Source organism: Bos indicus, chromosome 25, assembly GCF_029378745.1.
Source record: "Bos indicus isolate NIAB-ARS_2022 breed Sahiwal x Tharparkar chromosome 25, NIAB-ARS_B.indTharparkar_mat_pri_1.0, whole genome shotgun sequence".
NCBI classification, from domain to species: domain Eukaryota; kingdom Metazoa; phylum Chordata; class Mammalia; order Artiodactyla; family Bovidae; genus Bos; species Bos indicus.
The window spans coordinates 27,268,301-27,284,768 of record NC_091784.1 but is presented as its reverse complement, the minus strand read 5'-3'; the positions used below and the strand labels follow the sequence as shown (position 1 = coordinate 27,284,768).

The window sequence follows — 16,468 nt, the reverse complement described above, 5'->3', positions numbered from 1 at the left end:
CCAAGGCTTCACTTCCTCAGGTGGGAAATGGTGGGATTTCCAAAGAAGTGTTCATTAAGCCTCAGGTCCTCCCCCACATATAAGCTCATAATAACAAACATTTATACTGGCTACCTACTCCAGTATTGTTGCCTGGAGAATTACATGGACAGAGGAGCCTGGCGGGCTACAGTCTGTGGGGTTGCAAAGAGTTGGACACGACTGAGTGACTAACACACACACACAGTATATACCAGATGTCTTGAGTGACTAACACACACACACAGTATATACCAGATGTCAGGCACTAATCTATGCCCTTCGCATATTTTAACTAATATAATCCTTACAATAATCCAAGAGGGAGATACTATTTTTTTTAATTTTTTATATGGACCACTTTTAAGTGTTTATTGAATTTGTGACAATGTTGTTTCTGTCTTATGTTTTGCTTTGTTTTGGCCACAAGACGTGGAATCTTAACTCCCCCACCAGGGATCCGACCCTCACCCCCTGCATTGGAAGGTGAAGTCTCAACTACTAGACCACCAGGGAAGTCCCATTGGAGATGTCATTATTAATTTCCTTTTCCAGATGAGGGAATCAAGGCACAGAGAGGTCGTGTGTCCTGCCCAAGGTCACACAGGTCAGAAGTGGCAATGCTGGGATTTGAACCTATAGTCTGGGTTCCAGAGTACCTGCTTTTAACCATGTCTGTTGAAAGGAAACATTTTATCAGTACTGAAAAAACTGAAAACCAATATCACTTGTTGTAAATAAGGTAAACAAAATAAAATGAAAAAACTTGTTCTTACATTCTCGCTAGATATCATCCCACGCTCAGAATTCTGAGCCCAAGGCCTTCTCTCTCTTTGTTAAAAACAAGACAAGACAAGCAAGGATAGAGAGGTGTTAAAGGGCTTCTGGCAGCAAAAGGAGCCTTTGTCCTGGAATAATCAGACGTGTTGAAAGAGAACTGGAAAGAGAATGGCTTTCAGGTGAGTGTGTGTGTGTGTGTGTGTGTGCCTGTGCACACACGCTTTCTTTCTGACCGGTGTACCATCTAAAACAGCAGTCCCCAAGCTTTTTGGCATCAGGGACTGGTTTGGTCGAAGACAATTATTCCAATGACCAGGGGGTTGGAGGTGGAGGGGGAGAGTGGGTTGCGCGGGGGAGGATAGGGTGGGTTAGAGGGGTGCGGGGTGGTTTCAGGATGATTCCAGCTCATTATATGTTTGTGCACAATATTTCTAATCTAATGCCATCACTGATTTGACGGGAAGTACCTGGTCGGTGGCCCAGGGGTTGGGGACCCTTGATCTAAAATAAACCCAAGATGGGACGCATTCCACACACCCTGGTCCCCTGTCTGGGAGTTTTAGGAGTATCTGAACATCCTGAGAAGGAAGGCCCACATACCAGCCAGTCCTGGCTGGGGGTGCAGTCCCAAGCTACCAGTGCCTCTGGAAGCAGCTGGCAGCGCCCTCAGGGAGAGGGGCAGCGAGGGGTGGCACTGCCACCGTGCCCATCAAGACTCCGACGACTTCAGCCGCAGCTTTCCTGCCCCAGCCTGGCCCCTCAGGTGAGTCTCTCTCTCACCCCCCAAGGGGACCTCACACACCTGTCACACAGTTCACCCTGGACCTGGAGTTTACCGTTTCCCCGCTCTTTCAGCCTCCTTTAAGTCCATATGCTGACTCGCACATCTTCTTTGCCTGGGTGCTGTGCCGCCTCGGCCCTGCGGAGGTGTGCAGGTGTGATTATCATCAAAGCCTGTGAATAAGTAAATGATAAGCTTGTTTCCCACATGATACCCAGGAAAGGGTTCAATTCCCCCTCCCTGTGCTCTGGGGTGCGTCCTGGCCAGCATGCCAGATCATTTATTATTTAGTGCTTTTTTTTGGTATCTGTCCCAAGTTAGTTTCAGGCAAGTTCAGTCCCAGTCTTCATCTGTACAATAGAAAAGGGCACAACAGGTGAGCTAAAGTGAGAAAATCAAGCATCCAGACCCTTTTTTCCTCTCATGGGTTGGCTGTGTGATTTTCATCAAGTGTCAGAACCTCTCTGAGCTTCAGTTGAATACCCAGAGTCCCATTGCCTGGGCTCAAATCTTAGTTCTGTCACTTACTAACCAGGAGAACCTATGTGAGTGATTGAACTCTTCTGAGCCTCAGGCTTCTTATCTACAAAATGAGGACAAGAGCAGCCCTCTACACAGGGCTCGGGGATGACTGAATGAGATGTATGAAAACACGGTTCCAGTGTGGCACTGTAAATATTCACTGTGACAGTCGTTAATGGTTCTGTTGTTCACTTAGTTATGTATTTATGCGCGCACCTTGCAGCACGCAGGATCTTAGTTCCCTGACCAGGTATTGAACTTGTGCCCCTCGAAGCGGAAGTGTGGAGTCTTAACCTTTGGAGCGCCAGGGGAGTCCCCCTGTCGTTCTGTTTTTTGTTTTTTTTTTTGAGTCCTCTTCTGTATCAGTTGCTCTACATACTTGTCTTCTAATCATCACAATGAACCTTGTCAGTTTCTTATGTAATCCCTATTTGCCAGGGGAAGGCTGAGGTTTGGGAAAGTCAACTGACTCGCCCAAGGTCACCTAGACACATGGAGACATAACTAGAATTCAAACCTATATCTTGCCTGGTTCTAAAATTCCTTTTCAACTGAGTCCTAATTTGTTTCTATCTGTAACATTAGAAACTTTGGAAATGATAGTTTCTTCCACTTTCATTTTACTGTTAGGATGAAAGAAGACCAAGGCTGTGAAGAGGTCTCTACTGATGCTCTAACTCAGCTCAGCTTCTTATTCCCTCAGTGATAAGAAGTAATTAAGCATAGATCTTTCATTTTCATAATGAGGAGGTTGATGAACCCCTTCTTCATCTCTGGGAGGCAATATTATCTGATGTCCAGAGGAGGGAGTTGAAAGTATTCCATAAAAATCAGAACTGCTAGGTTCCCTTCCCACATCCAAGCCCAGGTCTGCAGAGGTGTCTTTCATTGCCTGGGTTTTCTCTGCATCTCAGGTCCCCCACCCACCGCACGGTGAATGGAAGGACACAATCTTTTACTGTCTTTCCCAGGGCCAGTGTAAAACTACAGGTGAGGCTATCTGATATTGCTAGCTTTGAACTTTAGGTAAAGGGAGGTCTTATGGCTATTTGGCTATGTGAAGTCAGTTTCTCCCTGCCTCCAGGGAATGGTGTGATGTGGGTAGAAGTGGGGCCCTGGCAAAGGAGTGCATTCATCCCCCTCCTCCTGGCTTGCCTTGCAAAGAGCAGCCCTGGTGCCCTGTCCACCCTCCTGCATAATGTATGCGCCCGTGGTAAGAACAGAATACCATCCATGGCGAGTTTGGCCACTGCAGCCCATGGATGTGTCCAGAGGTCTTGCCAAGGCTGACGTCTCTCTGTTGGCAGGAGGTGAAGGGAGGGCGGGGCCCTGTGTCACCTGAAGCCTTTTCCTGGTCTGAGGTGGGAACTGGTTTCATCTTGGGTCTCAGGATTCTGCAAAGATAAGGGCAGACGAGAAGACAGCCCTAAGCAGGCAGTCTGACCCAGACTTAGATTCAACAGAGGTGACACTGGGAACAGCTAGACTCGGGTTTTCTGGACTTGAAGCTCTCTCTGAGTGGGCTGGGGTGGCAGAGCCAGTGGGACCTTCTCAGTGTGGTCGAGGGGTAAGGGGAGACCTCGGAACCAGGGGCACAGACCCTGGTGATTTCATACACCCCCTGTATTGGAAGGCAAAGTCCTAGCCGCTGGACTGCCAGGGAAGTCTCTCTCTTTTTAAAATATTTATTTATTTGGCTGTTGGGTCTTAACTGTGGCATGCGAGATCTTCAGTTTACAGCATGTGGAATCTAGTTCCCTGAGCTGGGATCGAACCCGGCCCCCTGCATTGGGAGCTCGGAGTCTTAGCCACTAGGCCACCAGGGAGGTCTCTCCCCTGGCAATTTCCTTTTCTTTTTTTTTTTCCAAATTTTTTGGATGTGGGTCATTTTTTTAAAAGTCATTATTGAATTTGTTGCAATATTGTTTCTGTTTTATGTTTTGGCACTTTGACCAACAGGCAGGTGGGATCTTAGCGCCCTGACTAGGGATTGAACCTGTGTACTCTGCATTGGAAGGCAAAGTCCCAATAGCTGGACTGCCAGGGAAGTTCCTTTAAAAAAAAATATTTATTTATTTGGCTGCACCAGATCTCAGTTGTGGCATGTGGGATCTTCAATCTTAGTTGCAGCATTCAGGATCTTTGCTACTGCTAAGTCACTTCAGTCGTGTCCGACTCTGTGCGACCCCATAGATGGCAGCCCACCAGGCTCCCCCGTCCCTGGGATTCTCCAGGCAAGAGTACTGGAGTGGGGTGCCATTGCCTTCTCCCAAGTTGTGATATATGAACTTCCTTGCGGCATGTGGGATCTAGTTCCCTGACCAGGGATCAAACCCAGACTCCCTGCATTGGGAGCTCAGAGTCTTAGCCACTGGACCACTAGGGAAGTCCTGACCCTGGCCATTTTTGTGGCTGCCTCCTGGTGCAGGAAACTCCTCAGGCAGCAGCCATGGTGAGGTATATTGGGGCAGAGAATGTGCACAGAAGTAGGTGTACTGGGTTGCTTTCAGGGGAACATGCCAGGATGCAGTAACCAAGGGTGAGGTCTGAGGCCTCTTTGAGGGAGGTGTGCTTACATGAGTGTGCATGTGTGTGTGCATATGCACAGCATACGTGTGGATAATCAAAAAGGTCAGCAAGAAAGTGGGAGGTCAAAGTGCCTGAAGAGCCAAGGGAACCAGGGCATCTGGATAACATTACCTGATTGGTTTGATTCTATTCATTCATAGAATCAGTAAGTACTCAGTGGAGGCCCCCCCAAAGCCAAACTAAATGCTAGGCCTTGGGATATGAAGATGAATCAGACCCAGGCACTTGCAGTCTTAACTGAGGAGCCAGGCAGTAAAATGAAGAATTTCAGTACCTTGTGATAAGTGCTAGAACAGCCGTCTGTATATGGTACCCAAAGCAGTCACCTTTGCCTAAGGCAGGCAGGAAGACCACCCCGAGGCAAAACTGAGCAGTGGTTCAAAGGATGAGGGTGTTAGTTGGTGGTAGGGGAATGGGGTAGGGGAGACCACGGAAGGGTGTTCTATGTAGAGGGAATAGCGGCTATGAAACCCTATACACCGGTTAAGGAACCTTGAGCAGACCTAATGATGGAAACATGAATGAGCTGATGGGGCACAAAACAATTTTGTTTACAAATGATCTGATCAGTGGAAATAAGCAACACCAGGGCTGGAAATTTGTGTGCCTTAGTCTCTGCTAGGGTCCCAAAGCCTAGAGCAGTGCTTGGGACCCTGTTGGATACATCATGAATGAATAAACCAAGGTGGCTCAGTGGTAAAGAAAGCAGGAGATGCTGGTTAGATCCCTGAGTCAGGAAGATCTCCTAGAGAAGGAAATGGCAACCTACTCCAGTATTCTTGTCTGGAAAATCCCATGAAGAGAGGAGCCTGGTGAGCTACAGCCCATGGGGTGGCAAAGAGTTGGATACAACTTAGGGACTAAACAATAACAACAGGGGACTTCTCTGGTGGTCTGGTGGCTAAGACTCCCGTACTCCCAATACAGGGGGCCCGGGTTCCATCCCTGGTCAGGGAACTAGATCTCACGTGCAGCTGTCCAACTAAGACCTCGTGGAACCAAATAAATAAATTAATTATAAATAAGTAAATAAACCGAAGATACACAGTACCTAGAGTGGATGGTGTGGACAGTCGGCTAAAGCATTTGGGCTTTACCCTGGAGTCAGTGGGGAACCCTTTGGGGGGTTAAAAATTGAAAAGCCACAAGATCTGACCTGGATGGGAGGAAATCACCCTGATAGTGATATGAAGGGTGAAGAGATCAGATTGATGAATCTTAAATTTGGGCACTGTCAATAAAGATCGGGGGTCAGGTTGAAAAAATATTAGATAATTCTATGCCATTAAGAAGTAACTCTGATTTTAACAATACCCCTGGGAGGCAGGCGTTTCCTCTTTATACAGAGAAGAAAATGGACTCAGCGAGGCGCGGTGACTCGGCCGAAGTCACACAGCCAGTTGGCGGCAAAGCCCGGGGATTCAGTCTGGCCTTTGTGGCGCTGCAGGACCCAGCACACGATGTAGATCTGAGCCAGGCGTGTAGCGGCGGGAACTCGCCCCTTCTACTCAGTAAGTGCGGGAAAGTCCAGCGGATCGCTACTACAAAGAATTGGTGCCCACAGATAGGAAGAGGGAAGCGAGGCGCGGAGAAGGAATGTTGGGTCTGGGCGGCCGCCGTAGGAGCTGTGCTCTCATCTCCATGGCAACAGCGAGAAGCGGCGGGAGGCCTCTGGGCGGTGCAGCCGCCACAGCGGATTGGAGCGGGAAAGACGCGGAATCCGTGACCTGCCTGTGGCCCCGAGGGCGCAGGTGATGGGGTTAGGTCGGTGGAGGGAGCCCGGGGTTTAGGGAAAAACGGAGGGTCGGGCTGGGGCCTTCGAAGAAGGTGCTGTCCCATACCCGCGATCCTCACTGTTCGGACCAGAGACCATCGTTGGGCCTCAGTTTCCCCAAAGGGGAAATGGGAGGAGGAGAACGGGCACCCGAGCCCAATGGCCCCTCTCAGTCATTGAGGCCCAGGACTTTCTCTCCCCTGCAGCTCCTGGACTGACCGGCAGTGTCCTGCCCCATGGACGTGAGTCTTAGGCCCCGTACTCCTCTCTGGCGCGGTCCCCTCGGCACCCCTAACTTACCCTGACGTTGCCTTCCTTGGCGCCTGGACTGGAGCTCTTTACCCAACATAGACCCTTCCAGCTCAGGACAAGAGCTGTGAGACAGAAAGAGTGCAGGGGTGGCCTTGCCAAGGCAGGGCACTCCACACTCTGGCAAGATGAGGAGTTAGGAAATCAAGGAGGAAAAGCATCCCAGGAAAAAGGAACAGCGTGGGCAGAGACGTGGATGTGAAAGAGAGGCCAGGGAATTGCCAGGACTTCAGTATGGCTGGAGTATAATGGAGGACAGAGGGAGAGGCAGGCAGGGCTAGACTAGAGCCTTTGTCACTGAGATAAGAAGTTTGGACCGAGTCAGTGGGAGCCACTGATGGACTGTCAGGGAGGGAGGGATACTCAAGGACAGCTGGTATGGAAAGGAGCATAACTGCAGAGTGCAAGACAGAGGCCAGTACTGTGGGCTGAAGGGTGGTAGAGTAGTCCAACGGAAACAGAGACAAGAGGTCTGTTTGGAGAGGCATTCTGAAAGGAAGAGCGATAAGTCTTGGAAAAGTCTAGAATGACCAACAGGTCTCTGATGGCGCTGAAATGGGGATGACGAGAGAAAAGGCAGGGTTGGGGACAAGACGAAGATGAAGATGTTAGTTGCTATCGTGTCCGACTCTTTGCGACCCCATGAACTGTAGCCCACCAGGCCCCTCTGTCCATAGCATTTCCCAGGCAGGAATACTGGAGCATGTTGCTATGTCCTTCTCCAGGGGCTCTTCCTGGCCCAGACAGTGTAGCCCTATTACTCTCTCCGCACCACATGGTGGCTGTTCCTCCCTGTTTCCCAGCTACCTCCTGTGTCCCTCCTGGTGTTTCCGTGTCCCCACAGCCCTTCCACGTCTCGTCACCCTTTCTTCCTGTGCTGTCCAGGCCTCCTCTAGCCCGTGGAATCCAACCCCGGCTCCCGTCAGCGGCCCCTCCCTGCTGCTCCCCATCCCGGCCATCGTCGTGCTCTCCGTGGGCATCTATCTGTTGCTGTTGGGTCTTGTGCTGCTGACCAGGCACTGCCTGCTGGTGAGGGGCCTGGTGGGGGCTGGAGGGTGGGCCCTGACAGGGGAAGAGGTCAGCCTGTCCCCCCATTTGCAGGCTCTTACCCTGAGACACCTTTGCCATTTAGTCTCCATATCGGCCTCTCACCTGGGCCAGGAGACCCTCTTCTCCTCTCCCCAGCTGAATCTTCTCTGGCTCCTCTCTCCAAAACCGAGACTCAGCTGTCCCTCCCAACCCGCCACCTGGCCAGGATCCTGAGCGGTGCCCTCTCCTAGGCCCAAGGCTGCTGCACAGACTGCAGCTCTCCCTGCAGGAAGCAAGGCGCCTCCAGGCCCCAAGACTGTTGCCAGACCTGCGCTGAAGCCTGTGACTTCCCCCTGCCCAGCCCAGCCCGCTACTTGGATGCCTGCTGCCCCCAGCCCGCCGAAGCTGTGAGTTCTCGTCCTGGCCCCTGGCCCCTGAGTCCTGATCCTGGTACTCTCAGTGCATTCGTTTTTTTTTTTCTTTTTCGGTTCAACAAAATTTATTACGGAGCACCTATTCTAGGCCAGGCCTAGTTCCAGGTACTGGGTCAGGTGGAGACAGGCGAAAACAACAACATATCAGATATTTTCTGGTAACGAAAGCTACTTGGAGAAAGAAGAACAGGGCAGTAGCTGGAGAAGGGTGACCTATGTAACATGCAGGGCATACTGCGACCTCTGAAAATGGTAGTTAAAGCAGACAGAGCTCCTTCTGTTCTTGGAGTGAGTACAATGTTCTAGATACTGTGCAACTTCATTAACAACCTCCAGAGCTGGGTATTTTTAAAACTCTTATGTACATATGTTTTTTGATTACAAAGTATACATGTAGAAATACATAGAAAGTACAAGTTACTTTATAAGCCAGCCCGCTAACCAAGGTTACTATGTTTGGTGTGTGTCCCTTATATACTAATACACATACAGTGATATCACTGTTGTATTTCACTGTGGGTAAAAATGTATGCCACAGGGACTTCCTTGGTGGTCCAGTGGCTAAGACTGCACTCCCAATGCAGGGGGCCCAGGTTCGATCCCTGGTCAGAGAACTAGATCTCACATGCCACAGCTAAGACCTGGTGCAACCACATAAATCTTTTTTACAAAATGTATGCCACACCTACTATTTCCTCCCAACTGCCACTTGCCCTTTTTAACCTGACATCACACCTTGGCTACCCGTCCATGCTTTTAACCTCCTTTTGCAGGGGGCATAACTTGGCTCAGGGGCATTTAGTTGCTTCTTCAGTGTTCCACAGGACAGTCTCGCAGAGCAACTTGCTCCATCGTGTGTTGAAACAGAACCTTCAGGGAGAAGCCTGGCTCACAGAGGACAGGCTGTTTTTGCATTTGTGGCTTTAAAGATGTTAAGTGTCACTGACCACCTTCCTAGGCCATGCTTATTTTGGGCTCAGAGATTTAGACAGCAAAGCTCCTGCCCTTGAAATGGGGACCTTCCCTAGGGAGGTAAGAGTGAGGGGAAAAGCCCAAGCAGAACTTGGGCAGACTGCAGTTGCAAATTCCTGCAAGAAGTTTTGAGTTTCAAAATCAATTGCAGGGCAAGGAGTTCTCCTCTTTCAGATATAATCTGCTTCTGATTTCTCAGGAGTAGCGCAGAGACGAGGCCCAGGGCTTGGGCTCCAGGGATCAAGGGGAAAAAGGAGAAGACCCTGGGTCCTCCAACCTCCTATTTTACAGAAAATGCTTATTTACAAATGATTTCTTGTTCCCTGCCCTGGGGACCCCACTCCCTTCACCTTCTGTCTGTAGGAAGGGAGTGGTCAAGGGCTTCTCCTCCTCCCTGAGAATGAGGTGTGCTGTCTGGAGGGACTGACTCCTCTCACTGCCCCCTCCAGGGCTGCGGGGCATCCAAGCCAGGAGAACTACAGGGCCTGATCCTACCCAGCTTCTTCCAGAGCCAGGACAGGTTCTAGAATGATGAATGGTGGGGTGGGGTCATTCCATCCTTGGGCTGTCTTTCCACAAAGCACAGTAAGGCCTCTGTATTCTTCAGTTTCCTTACGCTACCAAAAGCAACTGCAAATATTCCAAAGCCCTTGCCTCTCACAGCTGTAGAAGTTGGGGCACACAGAGGCCTCAAGCCGGGCCAAGACAAAAACCCAGGTTTCTCTTTCTCTCTATGGGAGAAACTCAACTGCGCTACATCTTTCACAAGTGTGTCATGAGGGCCTAATTCATTCATTCATTTATTTATCCACTTACCAAAGAGTTGAGACTTCCCTAGTGGCTCAGACAATAAAGAATCCACCTGCAATGAAGGAGACCTAGATTCAATCCCTGGGTTGGGAAGATCCCCTGGAGAAAGGGAATGGCTACCCACTTCAGTATTCTTGCCTGGAGAATTCCATAGGCAGAGGAGCCTGGCAGGCTACAGTCCACCGGCTCGCAAAGAGTCGGACATAACTGAGAGACTAACACTTCACACTACCAAAGACTTCTGAAGTTACTGTTGAGGAACTGTGCTGGGCCCTGGGGGTGCAGTGGAAACAAGATAGGTGTGGCCCTAACCTTCATGGGGCTTACATTCCTGCAAAGGACACAGAGAAATAAGTAGGCAGTGACATTGGAGTGTGAGAAATGATGCAATCCGGGACAGTTCTGGTTCTTAAGCGCCGGGTGTGATCAAAAGCAGGGATGAGGCTTAAACAGAAAGCCAGGCATCCGGGCCCCATGCCCAGTAGATTTGGAATGAGATTGAAATTTGCGAATCTTTAGCAAGTTCTTACATGGCAGACACATACACCAGGGTTAGAGTGCAGGGTTAGAGTGCAACATATGTATTCATCATACTGCTCAAGGGTGAGAGCTGTGACCAGAAGAGCTCCCCTTGGTGAGAACTCACTGTGTACCAGGCACCATGCTTCATGCCTTCCACTGATTCCCCAAGTGACCCTGTGAAGGAGGTGTTCTACTTCCTAAATCCATTTCAGAGATGAGAAAAGTGTGTGTGTGTGTTAATTGCTCAGTTGTGTCCGACTCTTTGCGACCCCATGGACTGTAGCCTGCCAGGTTCTTCTGTCCGTGGAATTCTCCAGATAAGAATACTGGAGTGGGCTGCCATTCCCTTCTCCAAGAGATGAGAAAACTGAGGGTCAAATCACAAATCGGCCAAACCTGGGCCTGAATTAGATTCAAACCCCGAGCTCCAAACAGTAACGATGGCTGGCCTTTACAACCCCAGAGTGAAAGAAATCAGAGTGAAAAACTAGAGAAATACGAGGGTTAACGGTCATGCAGAGCCCTTGTTTAAAAAGGGCTTAAAAAGCAGGTTCCTTGCAGAAGCCACAGGGCTGCCGGCGAGAGTCGAAATATCCATTAGCTAGTTCTTAATGACTAGAGCCAAACCCTGCCAGGGGGCCAGAGCCAAGAAATGCTTTTAATACCCTTTTCTCTGAGGTGAGGGCAGTGTGGCCTCTCTTAGCCCCCAGTTCTGCACACAGATTGATGGTGCAGTCCTCCAAAATTCCACAGAGCTGACTTCAGCCCAGAGCAGGACTCCCCAGAGACGCCCCCAAACCACACCCCATCACACACAAGGAAGCCGCCTCGCTCTCTCCCCTCCGCCATGATATACTTCTGCTTCCTCCTAGAGAATTCTTTTGGCAAGGGCCAATGCACCCTCCCCTCACCGGAGCCCCTACTGATATCTGATCTCACCAGTCATCTGACACCGCACCCCAAAACCTCAGCTCTTCTAAAGGTCATTTCCCTATTCCTGGCTTGGCCCGGAGTCTGATTGAACTGTGCAACTGTGACTGTCACTAGCCCTGCCTCAGGCCTCAAGGAGCCAATCTTCTGTCACCCATCCTGGGTGTGACCCACTCCAGCCACTTGGCCTGACTCCAGTCCATGCCTGGAGCAGTGGCAGATCGTCCGTGTCCCACGGCAGGAGAGGAGTGGATTGGAGCAGACCGGTTCTCCCTTCCTGTCTCTAAGGACAGGCTGTTCCTATTCCATGAGAGGCAGACTTTCTGCCTCCCCTCTTCTTTGCCTAGAGGGAAAAATGACATGCTTTGATTGATTCATTCATTCAATGTTCATTTGTATTTCAGGCACCTGCTGAGCCTGAGTCCCCTGGTAGGTCAGTGGAGATAGAAGGTGAATTGTCCCTGCCTTAGGCAAGCTTGAAAGAAGTTGGTATTCACCGCCCTGGGAAGCAGTGGGATCAAAGCGGGATCTCAGGGCTAGAAGCAGGCAGGCCCAGACCTATCCCAGCCCCCTTCCCTAGTTAATATATTCCTTTGCATGATCACTCCCTCTCTGAACCTTCATTTCCTCTTTTGTAAGGAGGCCCTCTACTCAAGATTCTGATAAAGAAATGTGACTCCCTTTAAATAGTAAAAAAAAATTAAATATGAAAATTACCATTTTTCAGGAAAACTAGAAAGACTTTTTAAAATCATTCATGGACACAGTCTGTGCCTGGCACAGAGTAGGTGCTCAGAAATGGAGGGTGAATGACAGCCAGCTTGGTCTCAGGCCAAGAAAGAAATCCACAAAACCAGCAGGTGGTTTTCATCATAGAGTGTGTGTGCTTTCCCTGTCTTAATGACTTGCAATTGTATGAGGTCGTAAGGGTATAGAACCATCTCTGAGCTGAACATTGGGGTGTAAGGGTGGGGCCAGGGCTAACTGATCTCTGGTCCTCAGTCTCCTCATCTATAAGATGGGAAGAAAGAAAGGATGTGCATGCATGCTAAATTGCTTTAGTCGGGTCTGACTCTTTGCTTCCCCATGGACTATATAGCCTGCCAGGCTCCTCTGTTCATGGGATTCTCCAGGCAAAAATACTGGAGTGGGTTGCCATGCCCCCCTCCAGGGGCTCTTCTCAACCCAGGGATGGAACTCGAGTGTCCAGAGTCTCCTGCGTCTCCTGCACTGGGAAGCAGATTCTTTACCACTAGTGCCAACTGGGAAGCCTAGAAGAAATGACCTCCCCCACAAATGGCTTCTTCCAGCTCCTTCCAGTTGTAGGAACATTGCCTCCTGGCTAATTTCTCAACATCACAAGGAGCTGATTTGTTCCCATGAGTGGTGGATGGTACCCTCTGATCCACTGGGCAAGTGGGACTTTCCAGGCCTCTCTGTTCCCTTCTCCCTTGAAAAGGAAACAGCTCCGGGCTTTGGTCCCCCTCCCTCGCCCACCTCCCTCACCCCACCCTCCTCTCCCGCAGGACTGGGCCCCTCGCTGCCCTCACTGCTGCCCACTCTGCGACTGTGCCTGCGCGTGCCAACTTCCTGACTGCCAGAGCCTCAACTGCCTTTGCTTTGAGATCAAGCTCCGATGATGATCCCGGGTCCTTGCTCTTTGGAGAGTGGCCAGCCCCCAGGGGCCACAGGCCCTGTTCCCTGAGGGGACTCAGGACACCTTTCTCCAGGCCATTGGAACCACAAATGGCCTGCCCAGCTCACCGACCTGGGAACCAGCAGTGGAGAGCCTGGCTCCCTGCAGAGCGGGACTCACAGAGCCCTTGGCGAGCAGGACGGCAGCCCCTTTGCAGGGCCAGAAGAGAGAGGGGCTGGTGCTCCAGCAGGTCCCCCTGCCCTTGACTCCCTCTCCCCAAGTAACTGATCATATTTGAAGGTGAGGTTGGGGGACACTGCTCACCATCCAGAGCATGGGACAAACTTGAGCCTTGACTATCAGGATGTAGGGTTACCCCAGGCACACCCTGTCCATGGACTCTTGGTTATTTTGAGGTGTGAGTGTAGTGCCTGCCTGTGTGCTCTGCCTCTGAAGAATCAGGACAGCCCGTGTGAGGCCCAGAGTCAGGGGAGGGGGTATCTGAGGAGGAGGCAAGGAAGGCCACAGGTCTGAGTCCTCTTACCCCTCCTTCCTTCCTCACAGATCGCTGTCCAGAGATTTATTTCTCTCGACAGCCTGTTGAGGGCCTCAGTCTGGATTTCCAAGGAAGAAATCTCTGAAGTACCGGTGAGTGGGCAGGGGGCCCTTCCCCCCACCCCCAAAATAGGCAGGCCCACAAGCTTCTTCCCCATCCTTCACTTTAGGCCCCACGCTGGCCTGAATGTCAGGGGCTTCAGGTTTCCCTAAATATAGGTCCCTGCCAGGGGATCTATGGCGAGCAAAGGGCAGGGGTCACCGGAGAAGGTCGGTTGGGGGGAGGGGGTAGCTGCCTTATAACCCAGCCCGGGCGGGGCCTGGCTCACTCGCTGCTGACCAGGCTCGCCCGCTCCTTTGGCTTCCTCCTCACAGGTGGGCACCAGTCGGACGGAGCAGGGTTGGAGTTGGGCTGAAGGCTCCGGGATTTAAGAGGGGAGACCCGGCCGGTAGGATGGGGAGGCTCAGAAAGGATCTGGGAGGCCGACAGCCGGGGACGGATTTGATTTTGGAGAGGGAAGTCGGCGCCAGGGAATTTTGCAAGGACTCTGGTCTCACATCCCCAGACTTGCTCGGGCCGAGTGGCGGCCCGAGCGGGTTCCCGCCGGGTCCGGCTTCCGCGGGAGAGCGGCGGGCGCGTGCGCACTCGCGGGCCACGTTGGCTCTCCCGATCCCGGGAGCCGGACCTGCCGGGATGGAGCGCGGACGCGGCGGGGATACCCGCCGGGCGGGACACCCGGAACTGCCGCCGGCTCGCGCTCCGGGAGCCTGCCCGCGCCGCCCTCTCCTGAGCCGGGGCGGGCAGTCGCCGGGCCCCTGCATTCGGTTACAATGTGACACTCGCTGCCTCAGTGCCGCCGGAAGCTGGGGCTGCCCCGGGCCGCCCGATAGGCCTGCGGGAGGGAAGCTGAGCTTCGCTGTTTTCGGGCTCTGCCACCCTTTTTTCCTCCGACCCCACCCCATTCTCATCTCCTCCGGGGCCCAAAAATCGGCTGAGTCACGGCGCCCCGAAGCACGCCAGGAGGAGGGGAGGGGGGTCGGGAGAGGAGAGGAGGGAGGGGAGGGCCCTGGCGACCCGCGGGATGTGGCCCGAGTCACGTCCGAGGGGGAACGAGGGGGAAGGGCTCGGGTTCTCGCCGGACAGTCCCCGCCCAAGCGCCGCCTCCCGGCTTCGCCTTTCGGGGGCGGCCTTTCGCACACTTCCTCGCCTGCCATTGGACGCCTGGGCGCCTCCGGCCCCCTGCAAAGGGAAAAACCCGGCGGGGGGCGGAGCGGTGCCTTTATAAGGCCGGGAACCACCTCCTGCCCGCCTGCCCCTGCGCCCCGCCTCGGGAGTAGAATAGGCTGCGTTCCTCTTGGAACGCGCCGCCGAACCAGAGTCCTGGTGACGATTGCCGCGTTCGCCCCCTCAGTCCACTCCGCCAGCCCTCCACCGCTGCGCCCCGCCAGCCCGCCCCTTTCCTGTGCCAGGTGAGCGCCTCTCGCCACGTGCGAAGGTCAGGGAGGGGGTCGTGGAGAAGGATCCCGGGGGCAGACGCGGGTCGGGCGTCCGCACGGAGCCCCCCAACGCGGCCCCAGCATCTTCCTCCTCCGCCACCACCCACACATTTGCTCCCAGCCGGGCCTCCCGGACTCTTCCAGCCTGAGCTCCCTGGGTTTGCTGCGCAACGCAGCGACCGCTCCGCGCGCTGAGTCACAGCGGGGAGGAAGGAAGCCAGGCGAGATGAAGGGCCGTTCCTCGCTCCCCTTTTCTTGTTAGGACTCCGGGTGCAAAGATGATGGCCCCTTTGCCTCTGCAGGGATCCTAGGAGGCATCGAGGGGTGGGAGCCAGCTCATTTACTGCCTCAGGGTTCCCAAAAGCGGGTGGTTGGTCCCTGTCCTGGGAGACGGGTGCCCCTGGCCAGGAGGGGAAATCCCTTGGCAGCGCATGATGCCCCATTAACACTTTCCCTATCTTTCCTTATCGGGTGACCTTGATTCTGAGCCTGGAACAGCTGCAGCCGCGGAGCAGACAGGAGCATTTTCAGGGGAAGGGGTGGGGCGCTTGCCTCTCCTCCACGTTCTCTTACCCTGCATGAGCAGTGAGGGCAACCCTCACTCCTTTCCTCCCCCCACCCCCACCCCGGGCTAAGGCTTCCTCCGCCGCCCTTTTCTGGGCTTCCGAGGACCACCCCATACCACCACTTTTTTCCTAACATCCTCCCCCACCTTGGGGGGAGCAGCCTGACCTTGGGGTGTCCTTGAGGCAATGGAGCCTGGGCCAGCCCTGGGATCTCAGGTGGATTGGAAGGAACACTCTTATCGCAGCCAGAGATCTGAGTTCTAATCTCAGATCAGGCCCTTGGGTTGCTGTGTGGCTTGAAACACAGCCTTTTCCCCTTCTCTGGCTTCTTACAGATGAGGACGTTGGGCCTTCTGCCTTCGGCACAACTTCTAATTCCAAAATACTCCGGTTTGGTTTTGCTTCCAGGCAAGGTGACCCCCATGGCACAGCGCAAGCCAGAAGGGTCCAGCTTCCACATGACCTGCCTGTCCATGGCTCTGGCCTATTCCTTTAGGCCAGATGCCAATATACAACCCCACCCTCAGCTGGGTAACACCCAGAAACAAACAGAGTTAGGAAAGGTACAAGAGGCAGGCCTACTATAGGGAAGTTGGGTGTAAGGGAGAGCCTGGGGCAGGAAGTGACCCAATACCTGCCGGGAGTTGGGCAGGGGAGGTAGGGAGCCTTTCCACTGACCTCCAGGCAAGGGGCCCTGCTGGTTGGGAGACCAGGGGAAGACTCCACTAACTAGCCTTCTCCCAT

At 52.9% G+C, this 16,468-nt stretch overlaps 1 protein-coding gene across 4 annotated transcripts in view; it reads left to right on the top strand.

Moving 5' to 3' along the window:
- Window positions 1-16,467, top strand: part of LOC109578463 (uncharacterized) — a 21,047-nt gene extending 4,580 nt beyond the window's left edge. Inside the window, exons 2-11 of one of the 4 annotated variants that reach the window (XM_070779893.1) lie at window positions 806-977; window positions 1,362-1,561; window positions 6,018-6,201; window positions 6,671-6,706; window positions 7,659-7,802; window positions 8,054-8,209; window positions 12,997-13,406; window positions 13,671-13,754; window positions 14,037-14,110; window positions 16,133-16,466. In XM_070779893.1, the coding sequence (XP_070635994.1) occupies window positions 6,701-6,706; window positions 7,659-7,802; window positions 8,054-8,209; window positions 12,997-13,110 (420 nt within the window). In that variant the 5' untranslated portion in view covers window positions 806-977; window positions 1,362-1,561; window positions 6,018-6,201; window positions 6,671-6,700 and the 3' untranslated portion in view covers window positions 13,111-13,406; window positions 13,671-13,754; window positions 14,037-14,110; window positions 16,133-16,466. Of the gene's footprint in view, window positions 1-805; window positions 978-1,361; window positions 1,562-6,017; window positions 6,202-6,249; window positions 6,455-6,670; window positions 6,707-7,658; window positions 7,803-8,053; window positions 8,210-12,996; window positions 13,407-13,670; window positions 13,755-14,036; window positions 14,111-16,132 lie in introns of those variants that run through there. The other 3 variants (XM_019987679.2, XM_019987676.2, XM_019987678.2) reach the window with 3 other exon arrangements.
- Window position 16,468: the final 1 nt, after the last annotated feature.